This window comes from Vombatus ursinus, unplaced genomic scaffold (assembly GCF_900497805.2).
Source record: "Vombatus ursinus unplaced genomic scaffold, bare-nosed wombat genome assembly UNPS02014825.1, whole genome shotgun sequence".
Classification (NCBI taxonomy): domain Eukaryota; kingdom Metazoa; phylum Chordata; class Mammalia; order Diprotodontia; family Vombatidae; genus Vombatus; species Vombatus ursinus.
The window spans coordinates 4,992,373-5,012,665 of NW_020954603.1; the positions used below are offsets into that span (position 1 = coordinate 4,992,373).

A 20,293-nucleotide genomic window follows, 5' to 3' on the forward strand; every position below is an offset into this window, starting at 1 on the left:
TCGATTTTTTTCTGTAAAACATGAGACAGAGTTCTCCAATGAGAGAGGGACACAGAGGTTTACAAGAGTTTCTTTTTTTGTCTTAATATATCCCTAATACATCCTCAGAGTCCAGCACATCATAGATGTTTAATAAGGCCTTGTTACCTGATTGTAGAAAACCGTTTGAGATAAAGAAACTCTACCTACTAAGGGCCCACTCTACTTTTGAATAGCTCCAATTGTTAGGGAGTTTTTCATTATATTGAGACAAAATCCACCTTTCTTCAACTCCCACTGTTGTTCCTCCTTCTGTCCTTGGGTTCAAGCGGACCAAGTTTAGATACTCATTAATACGACAGCCAGTCATATACCTGAATTAACCAACAGGTATTGTGTCATGTGTCCTGCCATATGCCAGACACTATGGTTTGTGCCCCCCAGGCCGCTCTCAACTCCTTCATCCAGTCCTTTTGTGGCCCGGCTTCCTCTTTGTCCCATTGTTCTCCCACAACTAAACCACAATATTCTAGATGTGGTCAGAGTAGAGGAGAATAAAGTAGAACTCTCAGTTCCTTCATTCTAGACTGGAGGTTTTTAGTCTGGGGGTCATACATGTTTTAAAAATAACTGTCATTATAATTGATTTTCTTTGTAGTCCTATGTATTGTCTATATTTAAAAACATTCTGAGAAAAGATCCATAAACTTCACCAGACTGTCAAAGGGGGTCCATGATATATTAAAAAAAGGTTAAGAATCCCTGTTATAGCAAGCAGGGATCGAAAGAAAAGATGTGAGAAGACATTCACACTCTCCCTATTTGCGTACATGGCCACAAATGTTGCATATTGCATATATTTTTAGACTTTTTGATATACTGATCAGTTACGTTGATTTTTCTCACTTTTTTTTTGTCTTAAACACACTTTGTTAGGTGGGATGACTTGCTAGGGGAAGGAAACTGGTGGTGTAAAAACACACAAGACATCAATAAAGACATTTTTAAAGAGGACCTCTTTTTCTAGACTTTCAGTTTTAGCTTTTAAAATTTAATTGACTTGCCATCATTTCTAATAAAGCCATTTTTGATATGCTATTTACTATCAGTTTAGTTTTCTTTTGGGAGGAGGACTATTAGGTAGACACATTTGAAGGATTAGAAATTGTTTCTTTCAGGGGCAAGCTAGGTGGCACAGTGTTTAGAGCTCCGGCTTTGGAGTCAGGAGGACCTGAGTTCAAATCCAGCCCCAGACACTTACTAGCTGTGTGACCCTGGGCAAGTCACTTAACCCCAATTGCCTCACCAAAAAGCAAAAAAAAAAAGTCTTTCCTAAGTTCCATTACCAGTGTGACTTTTTAATGTGTCTTTTTGGGGTGTCAGCCAGCCCTTTAGTAGGGTGGACTAGTTAGTCAAGATGAGACTGAAAAAAGCCAGGTGATAGGACTGGAAAATTACAGGCTAATTAAGACTTGAATATGTTACATCCACCATCATATTCCACCAGTGGAGGTAGAAGTCAGGATAACCATGACCTTTGGTGGTCTAAAGTGGAAGAAGTCAGAACAAGAGACCAGGGAATTTGACTTTGTTTGGTAGTGAGAGGCCAGCTGGGGCCCAGAAACCACAGTATCAAGATGGTCGTTTTGTTTTATTTTCTCAGTGGTCACGGCAAACAGTTTAAAAGCCAGAGATTCAGCCTTGAAACTGATAGTGAAAATAGATCACTATCTATTTTGAATTGGAAGGGACTGGCTGGGAGGTTGTGTGGTACAATGGAACTGAGTACTGTCCCTGGAATTAGAAGCCCTGGATTTTAATTCCACCTCTGATGCTTGCTGACTGCATGAGTTTGGACAAGTCACATAACCTCCATGGGCCTCAGCTTCCTTATCTGTAAAATTAGGGAATTATAATAACCTCCGAAGTATCTTCCAGCTGTAATCCTGTGATTCCCTACTTGAACCCGTGTCCCCTCTATGACATTTCCAGCAAATGGTCATCTCTCATTTACTTTAAGACCTTGAAAGAGGGGAACCCATAGTCCTCTGGGGCAGCGCATTCAACTTTGGAATCTCTCTCAGAGGTCCAGAATTGAGATCAGGTAGTTAGAAATAGTGGCATCAGAGAACAGAAATAGTAAAATAAAGGCTCACTCTCTATCCAATTGGGATGGGGCCTGTTTGTATTTCCTTGTGGCCTCTTAGACTTCCTCTTGAGTGTGGGTAACTTTGGTCCCACAGCTGTGTGGAGGTGGAAAAGTCAGCACTGAAGTGATTAGAGCACCGGCCCTGGATTCAGGAGGTCCTGAGTTCAAATGTGGCCTGAGACTCATAACACTTACTAGCTGTGTGACCCTGGGTAAGTCACTTAACCCCATTGCCTAGCCAAAAAAAAGAAGCACTGGGGAAGAAGGCATCTAAGAAGCTGGTTTTAATCCTGCTAGAGCAGAGGCAGAGGATCTGGGATTACTTTTTAAAATTTTAGTCTTTAAAAAATTTTTTTTTAATTTCGATTAAGTACTTATTTTCTTTTCCTCTTACCTTCCCCCATGGAGGAGGGGGGCCTTGTAAAAAATATTCACGGTTAAACAAAACAAATTCCCACCTTGGCTGCACAAATTACGGTATATGCATGTGATAGAGTACTATTTACAGTATCAGGAAAAATAACAAAAGAAATGGTTTCAGAGAAACCTGAGTAGACTTGTTTGAACAGAATGAAATAAACAGAACCAGGGTAGTTTATACAGTAACAACAACTCGTCTCATTTCTTTCTAAAACATAATATAAACAGTAGCTATGTGATTTGAGTCGCATTAACACTGCAAGGAGCAGGCATGTCAGTTGATGCAAAGAAAGTAATTTCATATTTTCTTTGAAATAACAATGTTCATCTTGCTGTCTTTTTTTTTCTCCTTGCACTATGTCTATTAATGCTGCTTCATTTTCAAGGTATTCTTAAATTCCAGTCTTTTTAGTGTTAAATATTTGTTGAATTACTGAGTTTTAGATGATGAAATGTTTAGAATGTAAGCTAAGAACAGGGTCTATATTATTTCTTTGGCATGCAGCGAATGCTTAACAAGAGTCTGTTTGAATGAATGATTTCACCTATTCAGGCGCTCTGTCCATGACACACTTTGCAGCCAGTCCGTGTAGCTCTGATCTGCCTCTTCCCCTCCGTCCCTCGAGGGCACATCGCAGGCTGTGCTGTGAACCTTCCAGCTGGCTTCTGCCACTTCATGGATTGCCAGGGAAGCGGGCAGGCTGTCTGCCAGTTACCCCTCGAACTTGTCATGTGACTCGCCCACCTTCTGTCCAGTTCTGCCTCTCTCCAAGGACTTATTTATACTTCTTCTGTATAAATTTTAGTTTAATTTAGAAAATGCCTCCCATCTACCTTTCCATTGTTCTTTGAATGACCCTCAGTTTTAATTCCTTAGAGTCTTTGATATTCCATGACTCATAGCCGTATAGCCTCACTGTAAGAATATTGATTGGTTTTGGGTTATTATTGTTATTTTTATAAAGGTGATCTTTGTTTAAGAAAGAAATTTGGAATCATTTAAAGCTTGATTCAGTTAGCATGGCAGTCCAGAACAGTAATACCCAGCATTTATTTAGCACCTGAAGGTTTACACATTGCTTTGCGTGTGTTCAAATTTGATCCTCACAACAAACACGTAAGGTAGCTGTTATTATTATCCCCATTTTACAGATGAGGAAACTGAAGTTGATAGAGGTTAAGTGACTTGCTCACCATCACACAACCAAGAAAGGACTTGGGCAGCATTCAAACTCAGGTCTTCGTTACTGCAAGTCCATTTCTCTACCCACTGTGCCTCCAGATGCTTGCAGCTGTAGTAACTTGTCATCTGTTGGGAAATCCCTCTTCAGTTTATAACTCTGAGGGCCTTTTGTGACCATCTAAAGTCTCAACCTCTAGTCACAAGGGCAGTAATTTAGCTGTAACATTCCTGGGTGTCTTCAGTTTGGGGTTTCTTTCTAGAATCATTCAGTAGATTCTGTCTTTACTTTATCTTCACATTAAATAGATCACATTTAATAATCTTCATGTATCTTGAAATACAGTGTCCGTTGTTTTATGTTTTGTTGGTTTTTTTTTTAATCATGATTTAATCTTTTGGTTTCATTATAGTATTTCTTATTGTTTGTTATATGGCGTCATTGATTTTTAAGGATTTCATTATTTGGGTAAAGTGAACCACTTTCTCTTTAAAGCTATTTTTCCAATTTTTTCCACAGAGCTTTTTTTTAAATCCCTTTATAGATATTCTTGAAGTCCTTATGGAAAATCCATTTTTTTCCTTTGAGTTTCTGCTTTCAGTTGTGATGGAATAACTCTCCTTTTAGATTGGAGTTTTGACCAACCCACCTTCTTTCCAGTTCTACATCTCTTTATAATAACTCTTTATAGTGGTCATCGTCTTTTTCAATTTGTTCATTTCTCAAGCCTTAGTTCCTAAATTGGAATTTTGTCCCAAAGCCAGGCTCTGCCCATGCCTGTATTTTTAGGTAGAGTGATCTGCCTTTTTGATCTTAACCAGGGTCACCTATGTCTTTTTATACATGGTGCAGGTAACCACTATATTTTGTTGCCTCACTTGATAGAAATAAGCAGAAGGTATCAAATAAAGTTATCTCTGTTGCACCTTTTAAGACATCTTGTATGGTTTTCATTATATGCGTGATTGTCATTGTTGGAGGGTAACCCCTAATGTTGTGTTTTGCTCTACCAAATAACATAGTGGTCACTTAGTAAAAGTAGGTTAATTGAATTCAAATGAAATTAATTCATTTAAAGTTCTAGATACAGTCTATAATTTATATCAAGACAACTTGATATTTATTGACATATTTTGTGACTCTTTTTGCTGATTATTTTTAATTCACTGTTTCCTCCAAAATACAAATGGACAAAACCTGAATGCTTTCTTTCTGGGTCTCCTGGTTATAATCTAGAACCCAAGCAAGATGTAGTAGCAAACACAAAGAACTGAGAGTTAGGAATTCCAGCTGTCCTGATGGATAGCTGATCAATGGAGAGTCCAGATGGAAGGGAGGTTTCTTATAGATGTTAAAGTCCTGTAGATGCTTTTATTTGCATCAAGCCTGGGAACATTGCACTGTTTCCTAAATGACACACAAAGTCATAGCATTTTTTGTGACTTTTAACTTTCTCTGAAACAAAACTGCAGCTTTTAATACCATTTTTTCTCCCATCAGGGCAGTGAATAATGGCAATGAATACTGTAAGGAATTAAAATTGCAGATTACTCAAAGGGCAAAGACATGGTAGGCATAAAATACCCTACAGTATATTATGAATGTGATTCATATGCACAAAGCAGCATTAAAAAATATATTTACAGAGACGCATGACCAGAAAAGGAGATGGGCTGGTCATGTGACAAGAGTAAACTGAGATGAAAGATCAAAAACTCATTTGCTGCATTGGTCATTCTACAATGTCAAGCGATTGAGATGTACATTGGATGCATTCTTCTCTGCAGAAGATTTTTAGGAAGATGTGGATAAGAGGTGCACAAGACGAGAAGGCATCGGTGGCTTGTGATCTGTACCATTGAATAGAGTGCCATGTCTGAGGCCATGAACTCATTGAACTATAAAAAGTGAAATTACAGAATTTGAGAGTTGGAAGGGACCTCAGTGGCCATCTAGACCAACCAAGTTCTAAAAAAGTTTCTTCTATAAGGTACCTGACAAATCATCCAGACACTATTTGAAGATTTCTAAGGATGTGGAACCTACCACATTCCACTTTTAGGCAGCTCTCCATAGAAGGTACTTGACATCAAGCCTCAGTTTGTCTCTTTTCAATTCTATGCATTACTCTAGGATGTAATCCTTTTATCATTTCCAGCTTATTAATGTCTTTATTAAGTTATGGCTTCCCATTCTCTCTCTCTCTCTCTCTTTTTTTTTTTTGGTGAGGCAATCGGGGTTAAGTGACTTGCCCAGGGTCACACAGCTAGTAAGTGTCAAGTGTTTGGTCTGAGGCTGGATTTGATCTCAGGTCCTCCTGACTCTAGGGCCGGTGCTCTATCCACTGCGCCACCTACCTGCCCCTTCCAATTCTCTTAACAATACATTTTGTATGGTCTGTTGAGTGCAGAGTACAGAGAGACTGTCACTTGCTTATTCCTGGAAACTGCCTCTCCTTTCAGCCTAAGGTTGAACCAGCTTTTGGGGCTGAACTTCACCTGGGGACACATTGCAGTCCACCAAGGCCCTCAGCTCTTTTGCAAACTACTATCTAAACAAGCCTTTCCCTTCTTCTGTTTCTGAAGTTGCGTTTTTTGAACCAAAATTTAAAACTTTACATTTAACATCTATTTAATTTAATCTTACTGGATTCAAGCCAGTTAGACTGTCAGTATCTTTCTGGATCCTCACTTTGTCACCCACTGCTTTTGATATCCCTCCCATATTTGTGTCACCTGCAGATTTGTTGAGCAGGCTGTCTATGCCTTTTTCAAAGTCATTGATAAAAATCTGAAATAGCACAGGGCCACACTTATTTTTATTGTTATTGTTGTTCAGTTGTGTCCAACTCTTCATGACCCCATTTGGGCTTTTCTTGGCAGAGATACTGGAATGGTTTGCCATTACCTTCTTCAGTTACAGATGAGGAAACTGAGGCAAACAAGGGAAAGTGACTTGCCCAGAGTCACCCAGAAGAAAAATACCCACGTGTACAGAAATATTTATAGCAGGGCTTTTTTGTTTGTTTTTGGTTATAGTAAAGAACTAGAAACTAAAGGAGGGTCCATCAACTGGAAAATGACTGAACACGGTATGGTATATGAGTGCAATGGAATATTATTGTGCTGTAAGAAATAATGAAAGGGATGGCTTCAGAGAAACCAAGAAAGACTTCTGTGAACTAATGCAGAATGAAGTGAGCAGAAGCCAGAGAACAGTTAATAACAATTTTGTACAGAAAAGAAACTTAAAAAAAAAAACTTTACAACTTTATCTGTGAACAGCCATAATTCCAAAGGATCCGTGATGAAGCATGCTTCCTACCTCCTGAAGAAAGTGATGGAGTTATTTGGCAGAATGAGACATACGTTTTCAAACGTGGATAATGTGGGGATTTATTTTGCTTGACTTTGTTTATTTGTTTAAAAAAAAAAGTTTTGTTTTTCCTTTTGTTTCTGGGGGCAAGGCTGAGTGGAGAAAAGAGAGGAGTTGGTTAGCAGTAGGGTTGCCCATAAAAAACAGAAAAGAGGATCACTGAAGCATTTTTTTAAATGCATAGAAGACAAAGAAAGAGTTAGGATTGCTGTAGATACTCAGGTTGGGAATAAAGTGAAGACTGAATGAAGTCAGAAAGAAACGCAAGTAAGCTAGCCTTAAAAGTTACATGTTGAATTTACTGTATACTTAAAAACAGGCAAATTGTATGTAATGATTCATAATTTCTTGTGCAGTCCTTTTTTCTGACCTCCTTTGTTTATGAAAATGCACACTTTATTTGATATTTGTTAAGTTCAGAATTTTATTTAAAAATGAAAAACAACAAAAATAGTGCGGAGAGAAGCGATCCTGAGAGCCCGTAATTAGGGTAGTGATTGTGTGAGTGGAAACAAAAGGACTTAATAAAAAGAGATGTTATGGAGGTAGAAATGACAAGATTTGATAACTGATTGAATATGTAAGGTGAGTGAGAATGAAGAATCCAATGTTGGAATGGAGGATTTGTGACTGGAAGCTCTTAATAGTAATAGGGAAACTTGGAAGAGGGGAGTTTTGGGTGAAAGGTAGTGAATTCCATTTTGAGCATGTTGAGTTTGAGATTCATGTGAGATAGTTTTAGATATCCAAGAGGCAGTTTGTGATGCATGACTATGTAGTTCGAGAGAGAAGCTTGGACTGGTTATATGTACATCTGAGAATCATTTGCATAGAGAATTTAACCAGTGGGAGCTGGGGAGATAGTATAGAGAGAAAAGAGGGCCCAATACAGTGCCTCCGTCCAAGAAGACTGAGAAATAGCAGTCCAACAGATGAGAAGAGAATCAGGAGGAACACTATCACAAAAAACCAGAAAGGAGAGTGTCAATGAGAAGGTCATCCCATCAGTGTCAAGTGCTATGGGAGGATTGAGAAAAAGTCCATTAATTGTATTTTGCTATTAAGAGAAAGCAATTTCAGTTGAATGATGAGGTTGGAAACCATATTGCCAGAGGTTTAGAACAAAGTGAGAGGAAGTGGTGGAAAAAACAAATAGAACCCTCTCAAGTTTAGTTGAAAAAGGAGGAGAGATATAGGGTGATAGCAAGCAGGTAGGAAAAAGTGAGTGAAGATGAATAGTGGGGGCAGTCAACCTGGAGAAGCCAGGAGGGATCCCAGGCACTCGGTGGGAGGACAGTGGGAGAAGTACCACAGACCTGGAGAGGGCCCAAGTTATCCCAGTCTTCTCCCCACTCCCATCATACCTTCCCCTGACCCCACCCTAGGGCAGTGAGCTGAATTCTGATTCCTGGTCAAATTTCAGAACATAGTATTAAATGGGTGTTGTGAACACCACGGAAAGGAAACAGTGATTATAAAGATCCAACATGGCTTGAAAGAACTCAGTTTCTTCTTTTGACAAGTTACTAGACTAGCAAATCAAGAAAATGCTATCTATGTAGTTTACTATTTACTTCCACCACCACCTCAATAATTAGCATTTATATGATACTATAAGCTTTTCAAAAACTGCTTTTAAATTTATAATTTATTTTTAGCATTTTTTCCTTTAAAATTTTTGAATTCCAAACTCTTCCTCCTACCTACTGAAGAAGAGCAACATGATATCAATTATACATGTGAAATCATGCAAAACATGTTTCCATATTAGCCTTTTTTTTTTTTTAAAGTAAAAAAGTTATACTTCACTTTGTATTTGGTTCATCACTTTTCTCTCTGGAGGTAGATAGTATTTTTTCATTTTGAGTCCTTTGGAATTTTCTTGGGTCATTGTATTGACCAGAGTAACCAAGTAGTTCAAAGCTGATCATCATTACAACATTGCTGTATGCATCAGTTCATGTAAGGCTTGCCATGGTTTTCTGAAACCGCCCTCCTCTTCACTTCTCATAGCACATAAGAATCATATGCCACCACAGAAAGAGCTGCTATAAATATTTTTGTACACATAGGTCCTTTTCCTTTTTCTTTAATCTCTTTGGGATGTGGACCTAGTAGTGGTATTGCTGGGTCAAAGGGTATGTACAGTTTTATAGGCCTTTGGTCACAGTTCCAAATTGTTCTTCAGAACAGTTGGACCATTTCACTACTCCTGCAGTTCATTAGTGTACCTATTTTTCTGTCATCCCCTCCAGCATTTGTCATTTCTGATAAACATGAGATGGTACAGAGTTGTTTTAATTTGCATTTCTCTAATCATTAGTGATATAGAGTATTTTTTCATATGACTATAGATAGCTTTGATTTCTTCTTCGGAAAATTGCCTGTTTATATCCTTTGATCATTTATTAATTGGAGAATGGCTCTTATTTTTATAAATTTGACTTGGTTCTATATTCAGTTTGTATTTTAGAAATGAGGCTCTTAGAGAAACTTGCTGTAAAAAATTTTGATACTATTTCATTGTCTGTGGTACCTTTTGGCAAATTGTAGTTTCCTTGATTATCACTTTTAATTAAGTCTGTTTTTACTTTTGCTTTGTCTGAGATCATGATTGCTAACTCTGCCTTTTTTTTTTTAGTTTAGCTGAAGCATTATTAGATTCTGTTCCAGCCTTTTATTCAACTCTGTGTATGTGTCTTTCTGTTTCAAGCATGTCTCTTGTAAATAACATATTGTTGGATCTAATTTCTAATCTATTCTGTTATCTTTCCATTTTATGTGTGAGCTCATTCCATTTGCATTCACATTGATGATTACTATGTTTTTCCCTCCGTCTTTTTCTTCTGTTTCTTCTTCTTTCTCTCTCTTTTCATCCTGTTCCTCCTTAAACATCTATTTAACATCTAACCACTGCCTCTTTTACTCTGTCCTCCCTTTTATCACTACCCCCCCTTTCTTTTATCCCCTTTCTTTCCTTTTTCCCTATTGGGTAAGTTATATTTTTATACACAACTTGAGTTGCGTGTACTTCTATATTCTTACCTCTTTGAACCAGTTCTGAGGAGGTTCAGGCGTTGTCTGCCACCCTCCCTCCGTTTTCCCCTCCACTGTAAAAGCTCTTCCTTGCACCCCTCTTTTATGTAAGAAAATTTTCTCCATTCTGCCTCTTCCTTCCCTCTTCTCCCAGTGCATACCTCTTTCTCACCTCTTTATTTATTTTTTTTAAAGATCATTCCAACATAACTTATATCCGTGCTCTCTGTCAAAGTAAAATCCTTTTAACTGCCCTAGTAATGATAAAGTTCTGAGGAGTTCTATGTATCATCTATCTTCCCATATAAGAATATAAACGGTTTGACTTTATTGAGACCCTTATGATTACTCTTTCGTGTTTACCTTTTTATGCTTCTCTTGAATCTTGTGTTTGAATATCAGATTTTCTCTTCAGCTCTGGTCTTTTCATCAGGAATGCCTGAAAATGCTCTTTCACTAAATATCTGTTTTTCCCCTTAAAAGATTATACTCAGTTTTGCTGGGTAGGTTATTTATGATTATAATTCTAGCACCTTTGCCTTCTGGAATATCATATCCTAAACCCTCTGCTCCTTTAATGTGGTAGCTGTTAAATCTTATATGATCCTGACTGTGGCTCCACAATATTTGAATTGTTTCTTTTTGGGTGTTTGAAATCTTTTTGGCCTTGGAGCTCTGGAATTTGGCTATAATATTCCTGGAAGTTTTCATTCTGGGATCTCTTTCAGGAGGTGATCGCTGGATTCTTTCAATTTCTATTTACCCTCTAGATCTAAGATATCAAGGCAGTTTTCCTTAACAATTTCTTGAAATATGATGTTTAGGTACTTCCTTTGATCTTGGCTTTCAGGTAGTCTAGTATTCTTAAATTATCTCTCCTTGATCTGTTTTCCAGGTTGGTTGTTTTTCCAATGAGATATTTCATATTTTTTTCTATTTTTTTTTTTTGTTCTTTTGACTTTGTTTTATTGTTTCTTGATGTCTCATGGAGTCATTAGCTTCCACTTGCCCAATTCTAATTTTTAAGGAATTGTTTTTTTCAGTGAGATTTTGCACCTCTTTTTCCATTTGGCCATTTCTGTTTTTCAAGTAGTTCTTTTCTTCAGTGAATTTTTGTACCTCCTTTACCATTTGACCTATTCTCCTTTTTTAAGGAGTTCTTTTGATTTTTTTTAACACCTCTTTTACCATTAGACCAATTTTGTTTTTTAAGGAGTTATTTTCTTCAGTATTTTTGGTGTGCTTCATTTACCAAACTGTTAATTTTCTGTTCATAATTTTTTTGCATCACTCGTTTCTTTTTCCAATTTTTCCTCTACCACTCTTACCTCTTTCTTTAACTCATCCCAGGAATTCTTGTTGAGCTTCGATCCAATTAGCATTTTTCTTTGAGGCTTTTCTTTTGTGGCTGTTTTCATATTATTATCTTCTTTTGAGTTTATGTCTTGGTCTTTCCTGCCACTGTAGTAGCTTTTTATGGTCATTCTTTTTTTTTGTTGTTGTTGTTTGCTCATTTTTCCAGCCTATTTCTTGACTTTGGATTTTATGTTAAAGTTGAGCTCTTGCACTTGGAGGTGCACTTTCCCAGGCTTTTTCTTGCTACTGTTTTCAGAGCTAGTTCTAGGGTCCACAAGTTTTTCGTGCATCCGAGGTGATGTGATCCTTCAAGAGATATGGTCACCGATCTCATAGTCTGCACTCTGGTCATTACCCAGGAAGGGTCCCTGCTCCCTTGTGATTGACCTTTAGCACTCCTCTCCGCCCTAGAACTAAGACCCAGATCTGCACTTGGGCAATAGAGTTGCCAGTCAGCACCAGTTGTACCCAGTGCCAGCAGAAGTTCCCTTGTCATTTCTTGCTGACTGGTTGTCCTGTTCCTTTACTGTACTGGGCTGAAAGCTCCTGAAGCTGCTGTGGCCGCTATTGCTTCTGCTTGCATGTGTAGGCTACAGACAAGCTTCCACTCTGGCATCACAAACTTCTCCTGCCGACCTCCTAAGTTTTCTTAGGCCAGAAAAATGTCTCATCCTAACTTTTTGTTGGCTCTGCTGCTCCAAAATTTGATTTGAGGTGTTATTTTTAAAGTTGTCTGAAATGGAATGTTGAGAGAGTTCAGCTGGGTTGCCTATAATCGGCCATCTTTGAAGGCAGTTTTTCCTGCTTTTAGCTTTACAAAGTACCTTCCAGGTTATCTCATTTGATCTGGACAACAACCATGCAAGGTAATAAGTATCTGAGACAGAATTTGAACACCTGGTTTGATCTTTCTCACTCCAAGGCCTACGCTCTATCCACCTACCTACCTAAATTTATCAAAGAATTTGGAAAAATTTTACATTATTTTTGTGAATAAGGTGAAGAGATGTAGGCTATACAGATAGGACAGTTAGGTGGATTGAGACCTTGTTGAATGGCCAGACCCAAAAGATTTTTCATTACTTGTCTATTGTTAACTTGAAAGGAGGTCTTTGGAGCTAAAGTGCCACAGAGGTCTGTGCTTGGCTCCAAGCTATTGAACATTTTTGTCAAAATGTTTTATCAATTGAATAAAACCTAGATGGCATACTTGGAGATGACACAAAGGGGAGATGTATGACACGTTGAATGACAGGGTCATGGTATGAAAAGATATTGTATGTCTTTTACATCTATCTCCCACATCAAACTTCAGGTCTTACCCTTATATAGAAAATATCAGCTTCACAACTGTAGAATGGGAGGTGTGGCTAGACTTTGGGTTTGGGGTCTTGGGGTTTTATGGAAACCAAAAGAGGTAGTGCAGTATTAAACTGCATTAAGAGGCTTAACAGGACTGAACAAGTGGTAATCCCTTTGCTCTGTTCTGCCCCCTGATCAGAACACATCTGGGGTACTGTGTGGCACATTTTAGGAAGGACAGTGGTAAGCTGGAGAACACTCAGGGGCAAACAAGGTCATCGCTTATATTATCAGTGGTCAGAACTGTTGTTTTAGCCTGAGGGAGTGAAGACTTCGTTAGCACCATAGCAGTTTTCTTGTATTCAGAAGTCTGCCCTGAGACTTGTTCTGCTTGGCCCCACAGGAAAAAACTATGGACAGTGGTTTTGGAAGCCACAGAGAGGCAAATTTGGGCTTGATTTCAAGGAGAACCCCCAAAGTGGGGGCAGCTAGGTGGCTCAGTGGACAGAGTTCTGAGCCTGGAGGCAGGAAGACTCATCTTCCTGAGTTCAGATCTGACCTCAGACACTGATTAGCTGTGTGACTCTGGACAAATCACTTCACCCTGTTTGCCTCAGTTTCCTCATCTGTAAAATGAGCTGGAGAATCACTCTAGTACCTTTGCCAAGAAAACCCCAAATGGGGTCAGGAGGAATAAGACACGACTGAAATGACTTAACAATCCCAAAGTAGACTGGGTTTCCTCAGGAAGTGATGAATCCTCCTCCCTGGTGGGAGTAGAAACCTTCCCCACCGCCCCTTTCAGGGGTGTTGTCCAGGGAATTTGTGTTCAGTCTGTCCAGCTGGGGCCTGGATTCAAGGGAATGGTCTCTCTTCCTCTCCTTCATACACTGATGTAGCTTTCTGTTGCCTTTTAAACATCTTTATTTTTTTTTAAATGCTGTATACAACACAGGTTTGAAGCTTTATGTGCAGGCCCCTTTTTTGTTTGTAGATTGAAATATCCCTGCTTTTTCTGGTGCTTTTTTAGTTTGGGATTGTAACTCTTCTGAGGGGTCTGTGTTTCATTTGCACATAGGTAACATCACCAGAAGGATTGGTGGTGTACGTGATGGGCTTCTGCAATTTTCAAGCACCTGAGAATTTGTAGAATAGTAAACTAATTTAAATGGAATGCAGACCTGCTAATTAGGTTCGTGTAAGCTCTAGGTATTAATTCATTTTTATCATTGATTTGTTTGAGCCCCAGAAACAAATGTCTGAGTTACAGAGATGGTTCTTATAGGGAATTACTTCAGTAAAAATCCTTGCCAGTTTTTGTTAGGAGTTTGTTTTGTGCTTCATAAGTAGGTCAGAGATCTGACCAGGGAATCATTTCCTGGCTTTCAGGTTTAGGTTGGAGGGAAGAGTACTACCTCAGCAAAAATAATGACTTATCATAGGCAAATGACTAGTCCTTTTTCTCTTTAAATTCAGGAGCAAGTCCCTGTGCCGGTTTATCATCCAACTCCAAGCCAAAGCCGGCTGGCAACCCAGCTGACAGAAGAAGAGCAAATCCGGATAGCCCAGAGGATAGGCCTGATCCAGCATCTGCCTAAAGGAGTGTATGACCCTGGGAGAGATGGGTCAGAGAAAAAGATCCGGGAGTGAGTTGTTGTTTGTTTTTCTAGAGTAGATGAATGGGAAAGCTCTCCCTTCAGCTCCTGGTTTCCAGGAATGGTCTAGCTTGTACAGACTCTCACATGTTTTGGAAAGTCAGGTATGGATTGTCACACTAAAAAGTATTCCTTGTATAAGGGTACGTGGATTGGGTGCTTAAAATCTTTTATAAAAATGACTAGAATTTATGTAGCATTTTACATGTATCCCATTTGAACCTCAGAACAAAGTATCATGGGTATTATTCCCATTCTATAGGTCAGGATACTGAGGCTTAGAAAGCTTCAGTGACTTGGCCATAGGCATACAGCTAGTAAGTATTAGAGATTGGATTTGAACCCAGGTCTTCTGACACCAGATTTAATGCTATCTGTTGTGGCACGCTGCCTCACAAACCTTACATAAAGACAAGACCGAGAATAGTGTTTTATCTCCTGTCCTCGTGACTTTGTATTGGTTGACCCCCTACTTAAAGTAGGGTACTGCTTCCTCATCTTATCAGAGCCCTCCAACTCCTAGTGTTCTTCTTTCCTAATTACCTTTTACTTAGTAGATAAATAGATGAAGAGATATACATACAGATACATAGAGAATGTACGCACATGCACACACACACACGTTTCCATCCTAGAATGGAAGGTGCTTGAAAGTAGGGATTGTTTCATTCTCAGTGCTTACATACCTGGTGCCTGGCACATACCAGGTGTTTAATAAATACTTGTTGATATTTAATTCCTTATTAATTTCTTTTCCCCATTGCTATGACTACTATAGTTCTTGTGGAAGAAATGAGAGTCATAGTATTGTCAGGGGGAAAAAAAGGAACTCAGGTTATTTTCAGATTAAGAAATGGGTTTGGGATCTGCTGTATCATAGTCCTGGAATCCCTTAAAGAAGAGAGCTTTATCTGATACTTTCAATGATGGAAAAATTTATAGATAAGGCAAATCATTAATAAGTTATACTTGCTGGAGTTTTTTTTTTTTTTTTGTTCTCAAGGTTGATTAAAAAAAGAAAATGAACCACCATATACCCTCAAAAACCCTTTTGCTTTAATCTAGGAGCTCCTAATAAGGACAGCTACCAGAATCTATTCAATAGACTTGACTTGACTTGACTTGGCTTGGCTTGACTTGACTAGACAGATTTGTTGAGAACACATTTGTCAGCAGAGGCCTAATGTCATTGGTTTCTGAAGCAGGACATTGGTCTATTTACTTGAGCCACGTGAAACCTATTTTTAAAAAATGTACTGAGAATATAGGACTGTCAGGTCAGAGAGGATCTTCATGGACCAGCTGGTCTGTGTGTCCTATAGTACACCTAGCCCAACCCTTTGTCCATTTATTTACCAGAGGACTTTTGGGTGTCTCTAATCCAAGAAAATTCTCCTCTTCTCATGTTCCTCAGATACACTGGGGTTATATGCACTGCTTCATTAATCAGGCCTAGAAAGTAAAGACTCAGAAGGTTAGTGGGGCTTGACGGATTTAATCCATAAAGTACCCCCCAGGTAAGTAGGTTAAAATTAGCAGCCCTGTTTTTACGGATCATTTTTAAAAATGATTCTTACACAGTCACGCAGCTGAGTAAGACTTAGGTTTTCTTCCAGTCTAGCCCTTCCTTTTTGCCTTAGGCTCGATACAGTAAGATAAATAATAGTAACAAATGTGTTTCTAGTATTTTAAGGGGGAGGGAAGGGAAGGGAGTAAACATTTACATGGTACCTACTATATACCAAGCATTATGCTCAGTGCTTTTTAAAAAATACTGTCTCATTTGATATTTTAAGGTTCATGAAGCACTTTTATGCACCATAGCTCATTGGATTCTCATATGAACTCTGAAATAGGCACCAAAGGTGATATTATCTTCATTTGATTGGAAATCAAAGAGAAGAAGCAAGTTCACTGTGGTCACAGCTAATAAATTTTGGAGGCAAATTTGAATCCTGCCCTCTATTGGTTTTGTCTAGTGCTCTTTATGCTGTGCTTTAGTTATCTTACAGAGTTTAATTTACTAGTGAGTGTTGTTGGTTAAATTTAATCAAATTACTGAATTAAGATATTCCTTTAAGTCTTTCAGTGTTCTCAGTTCTCTTTTCATATGGTTGCTGCTTAACTTAGTTTAGTTTGTTTAAGGGGTCCTTCTGACCCACCTCTTGAGTGACAGATTGGCTGAAAAATAGTAATGTGTTGACATTAGAAAAATAGCTTGATGTGTGATCATTCAGAAATCCACAGGGACAGGAAATGATTTTATGACTTAACAAATTTTAGAACTGGAAGAATCCTCTTAGAAATAAGGAAATTAAAGTCCATAGAGATAAGTAACCCCATAGATAGCAATATTGGATGGATATAACAAAGAGACGAAGTAGGCTCAATATTGTAAATAATAATAATTGTTAGAGCTGTCCAGAAATGAAATTGGCTATCTTGGAAGGCAGTAAGTTCCCTGTAACTGAAGATCATTTGCATAGAATTTTAAGTACTTTAAACCCATTATCTCATTTGAGTGCCATAGTTCCTCTGTGAAGTAGGTTATCGCATGTAATATTTTAGAGATGAGGAAACTGAGCCTTAGAGGGACTGTGCCAACTTTTAAGATTCTGTCATTAAATGTCGTCATTTTCATCTGCAGACACATGAAGAGCATCCTAAATTAGCTTCATTCTCCAACCTTCTTTCTTATTTTTCCTGCTAGGTGTGTGATCTGTATGATGGACTTTGTTTATGGAGACCCGATCCGGTTTCTGCCGTGCATGCACATTTATCACCTGGACTGTATAGACAACTGGCTGATGAGGTCCTTCACGTGCCCGTCCTGCATGGAGCCAGTGGATGCAGCACTGCTCTCCTCTTATGAGACTAACTGAGCCTCGGCTTTCTCTTCTGACGCGTCAAGGGAGCCACGGCTTTGGATGGTTTTGATCTTTTGTCACTGAGCCCACAGAGCCAGGGAGCAGGAATTAAGATCATGCACAAAAGTCATTTCCTAAAAATTCCTGAATGGCTGCAGATGTTGGAAAAAGTCCATGATATTTTAGAGTCCAGAGGAACAAGTAGGAAGGTATTTTTACATAAAGCCTTGACCCAGTGTTTAAACTATAATTGTACTTAGTCTTGTTATTATTCCAGTGCATAGGAATTGTGTAAAGTGTTACAGCAGCTGTAGATGTTTAAATTGTGTGTTGAAGATTTTATTAGGAGCAAGGTAGGGGTTATTTTTCCTAAATGAAATAACTTTCATTCCCTCCCCCCATTCTTTTCACAAGTTGCTAGCATTTGGGTCAAGGTTTTCTTAAAAGCTACATTTTATAACACTGGCACAAAGAAGTAGTTTGAAGCTTGTTTGCACAGTTCTTTTTTCCATTGGAGATGGAATCCATTGCCTTAGGTCTTTTTAAATAGTGTATTGTTATTGTTGGGGCTGCCTCTATGCTTGAAAACCAGTTTATTTATAACCTGTTAAAAGTGCTATGTTCTGTTTGCAGTTAGGATTATGCAGAACTTAAAAGTGATCTCCTAGCTCTTAAGCAAACTGAGATGCACTATCCCTTTTGTATTTTTTGAAAAAAGAAAGTGACTTACTATGAAGACAGACATCAACCCAAGGAAAATGATTTTAATATTTACTCAGTCCAGGGTTTTGCTTAGTTCGTATGACTATTTGCATGGTAAGAATTAAAATTTTGAGCAGACTTAAAATGTTAAGGCTTTTGAGCTCAGATTAGACCACTGTGCAAACATGAAAGGAGACCCCATAGGGATGAGTATTAAAAAGAAAAAAGATTCCCAATTGTGACTTGAGTCATTGCTTCCTCCTTCTCCCACAAAGACTTGTGTCTTGGACTTTAGCAAAAGGATACTGCATCTCGAATTACTGTAGTTCTGAGGTTATTGAAGTTAAATAAACCGTATCTGGATCTCTTTTTGGAAGGTATCTGTTTAGTCCTGCTGGCCGACCAGCAGGTGGAAATAATAAGGTAGATGTTTCTCATGTTTTTTTGCACACCAATGCCGAGTTTGTATAACCACATGACTTCATAGTTGTGATCTCAAGAAAGAAGGAATTTCTCCTTCATCTGTTTCTTGCAGCTGATGTAAGAATGCAAGAAATCTCTGAGCTCCTGAAGTGTTTCTAGTAGAGACAGTCTCGTAAAGATGTGGTCGTCATCTTTTGCTCCAGTTAGCATGTGTTTGTTTTTCCTTATTGTACGCTACTGTGACTTTTAGACGTTCGGCTCCACGCTGGCCCTGCAGTTACCCATCCTAGATGAGCAGAAAGAGATGCAGTCTCAACTTAACCCAAAGGAATCAGGAAGTATTTCTGACTATTTTGTTTGGAATTGAGTCCTTTAGCTAACATTTTTATATTGTCAAACACACAGACTTGAAGGAGCCTCTGTGCTTATTAGAGGAGTGAAATATATCATAAGTAGTTTTTTAAAGGGTTTGTCATTTGAATGCAGGAGGGTCTCCACGTGATTATTTTTTTTCCTATTAATCCATAATGGAAAGACATGATGATGAATTTGAGAAAAATTTAAAGGAAATTCTAGTATCAGGTCCATTTAAATTGTTAGCCGTGTCTCTAGGTCGAATTTTTTATTTATTAATTCAAATACACCCAATTACCTAAAGCAAATCTGAGAAGAAACAGCTGAAGTTGTGCAATATTTTCAGTGATGTTACTTTTTTTTTGTCATTGTGTGTTTTTCTATATAAACGTGATACCCATGTCATTAAGTATTATAGCCAGACTTTCTTTTTCTTGATTGTTAAAATTGGCAAAAATGAACTCTCATTTTTTTAAACGTCTTTTATGTTGCTCTTAGTCTTTATTTATTCTAAGGCTTGATTAGAAAAAGTTTGGAAGTCCTATTGAAGTGACTGATTCCTGAGTTGAATGCTTTTTTTTTTTTTTTAGGCACTTTGTATTGTTAAACTTTATTTTGGTCTCCTTATACCATGTTAAGAACCATAAATCTCTGCTTTTACTAAGTTGTTAAATAAAGTTATAACAGTTATAAAGGGCTAAAGTTAGAATTGATTCCATAAGAATATCTCCCTCCCCCTCAAAAAAAGCAACCTTCAATTTCAAACAGTGGTATGTCAATTTAACAAATAAATTAATTGCTTTCGAAACCCTAGGTGAAATGCTGTTGTATAGTAGCCATTCCATTTATGTGGCGTGGATTATGGGGCCACTGGATGTCTCCAGAATGTAGAACCTATAGATAGGTGTAGATTTCTGTAGCCAAATCTAAATTGTTGTTATCTTTGATATATTTGAGAAACTTAATTAAAATTAACTCCATATGAACTGTTGCATTTAAAAAGGTCTTGGGAGGGGAAAAAAAAAAGCTTGATACATGACAGTAAAATCAGCAGATACTTAATCCAGGCCAATAAGCCAGCATTTTCATGGAATGAAACTTAATCTGGAAGGGTCCTATGTGGGAGATGGGACTCAGAGGACTCCTGAGGCTGAGAGCCCCTCCAGATCTGTGATTAAACCCAGAAATGCTTTAGGTACCTATAATTTGGGCCATATATACCTTCCTCTGTCTTGTAAATAAATCTGGTTTTGAACAGGCTGGACTTGGTGGGGATTGCAGAGGTCATATAGCCAGTCCATTCACACTCATTTTATAGAAGAGGAAATTCAGATCCAGCAAAATGAATTGCCCAGGGGACTCATAGTTAGCTACTGTTTGAACTAGGGCTAGAATTCAAATGACTCCAAATGTTCTTGCTATAATAACATCACATTTATTGTATTGCTTACAAAGTGCCTTCCTCCCTACTTTTCTGGTGAGACAGGCATTGGA

The 20,293-nt window shown here is 38.2% G+C and overlaps 1 protein-coding gene across 1 annotated transcript in view; it reads left to right on the forward strand.

Moving 5' to 3' along the window:
- RNF11 (ring finger protein 11) overlaps positions 1-19,785 on the forward strand; it is a 77,153-nt gene extending 57,368 nt beyond the window's left edge. Inside the window, exons 2-3 of the mRNA XM_027838090.1 lie at positions 14,275-14,444; positions 17,164-19,785. Coding sequence (XP_027693891.1) covers positions 14,275-14,444; positions 17,164-17,335 — 342 coding nt within the window. The 3' untranslated portion in view covers positions 17,336-19,785. The remainder of the gene's footprint in view (positions 1-14,274; positions 14,445-17,163) is intronic.
- The last annotated feature ends 508 nt before the right edge of the window (positions 19,786-20,293 follow it).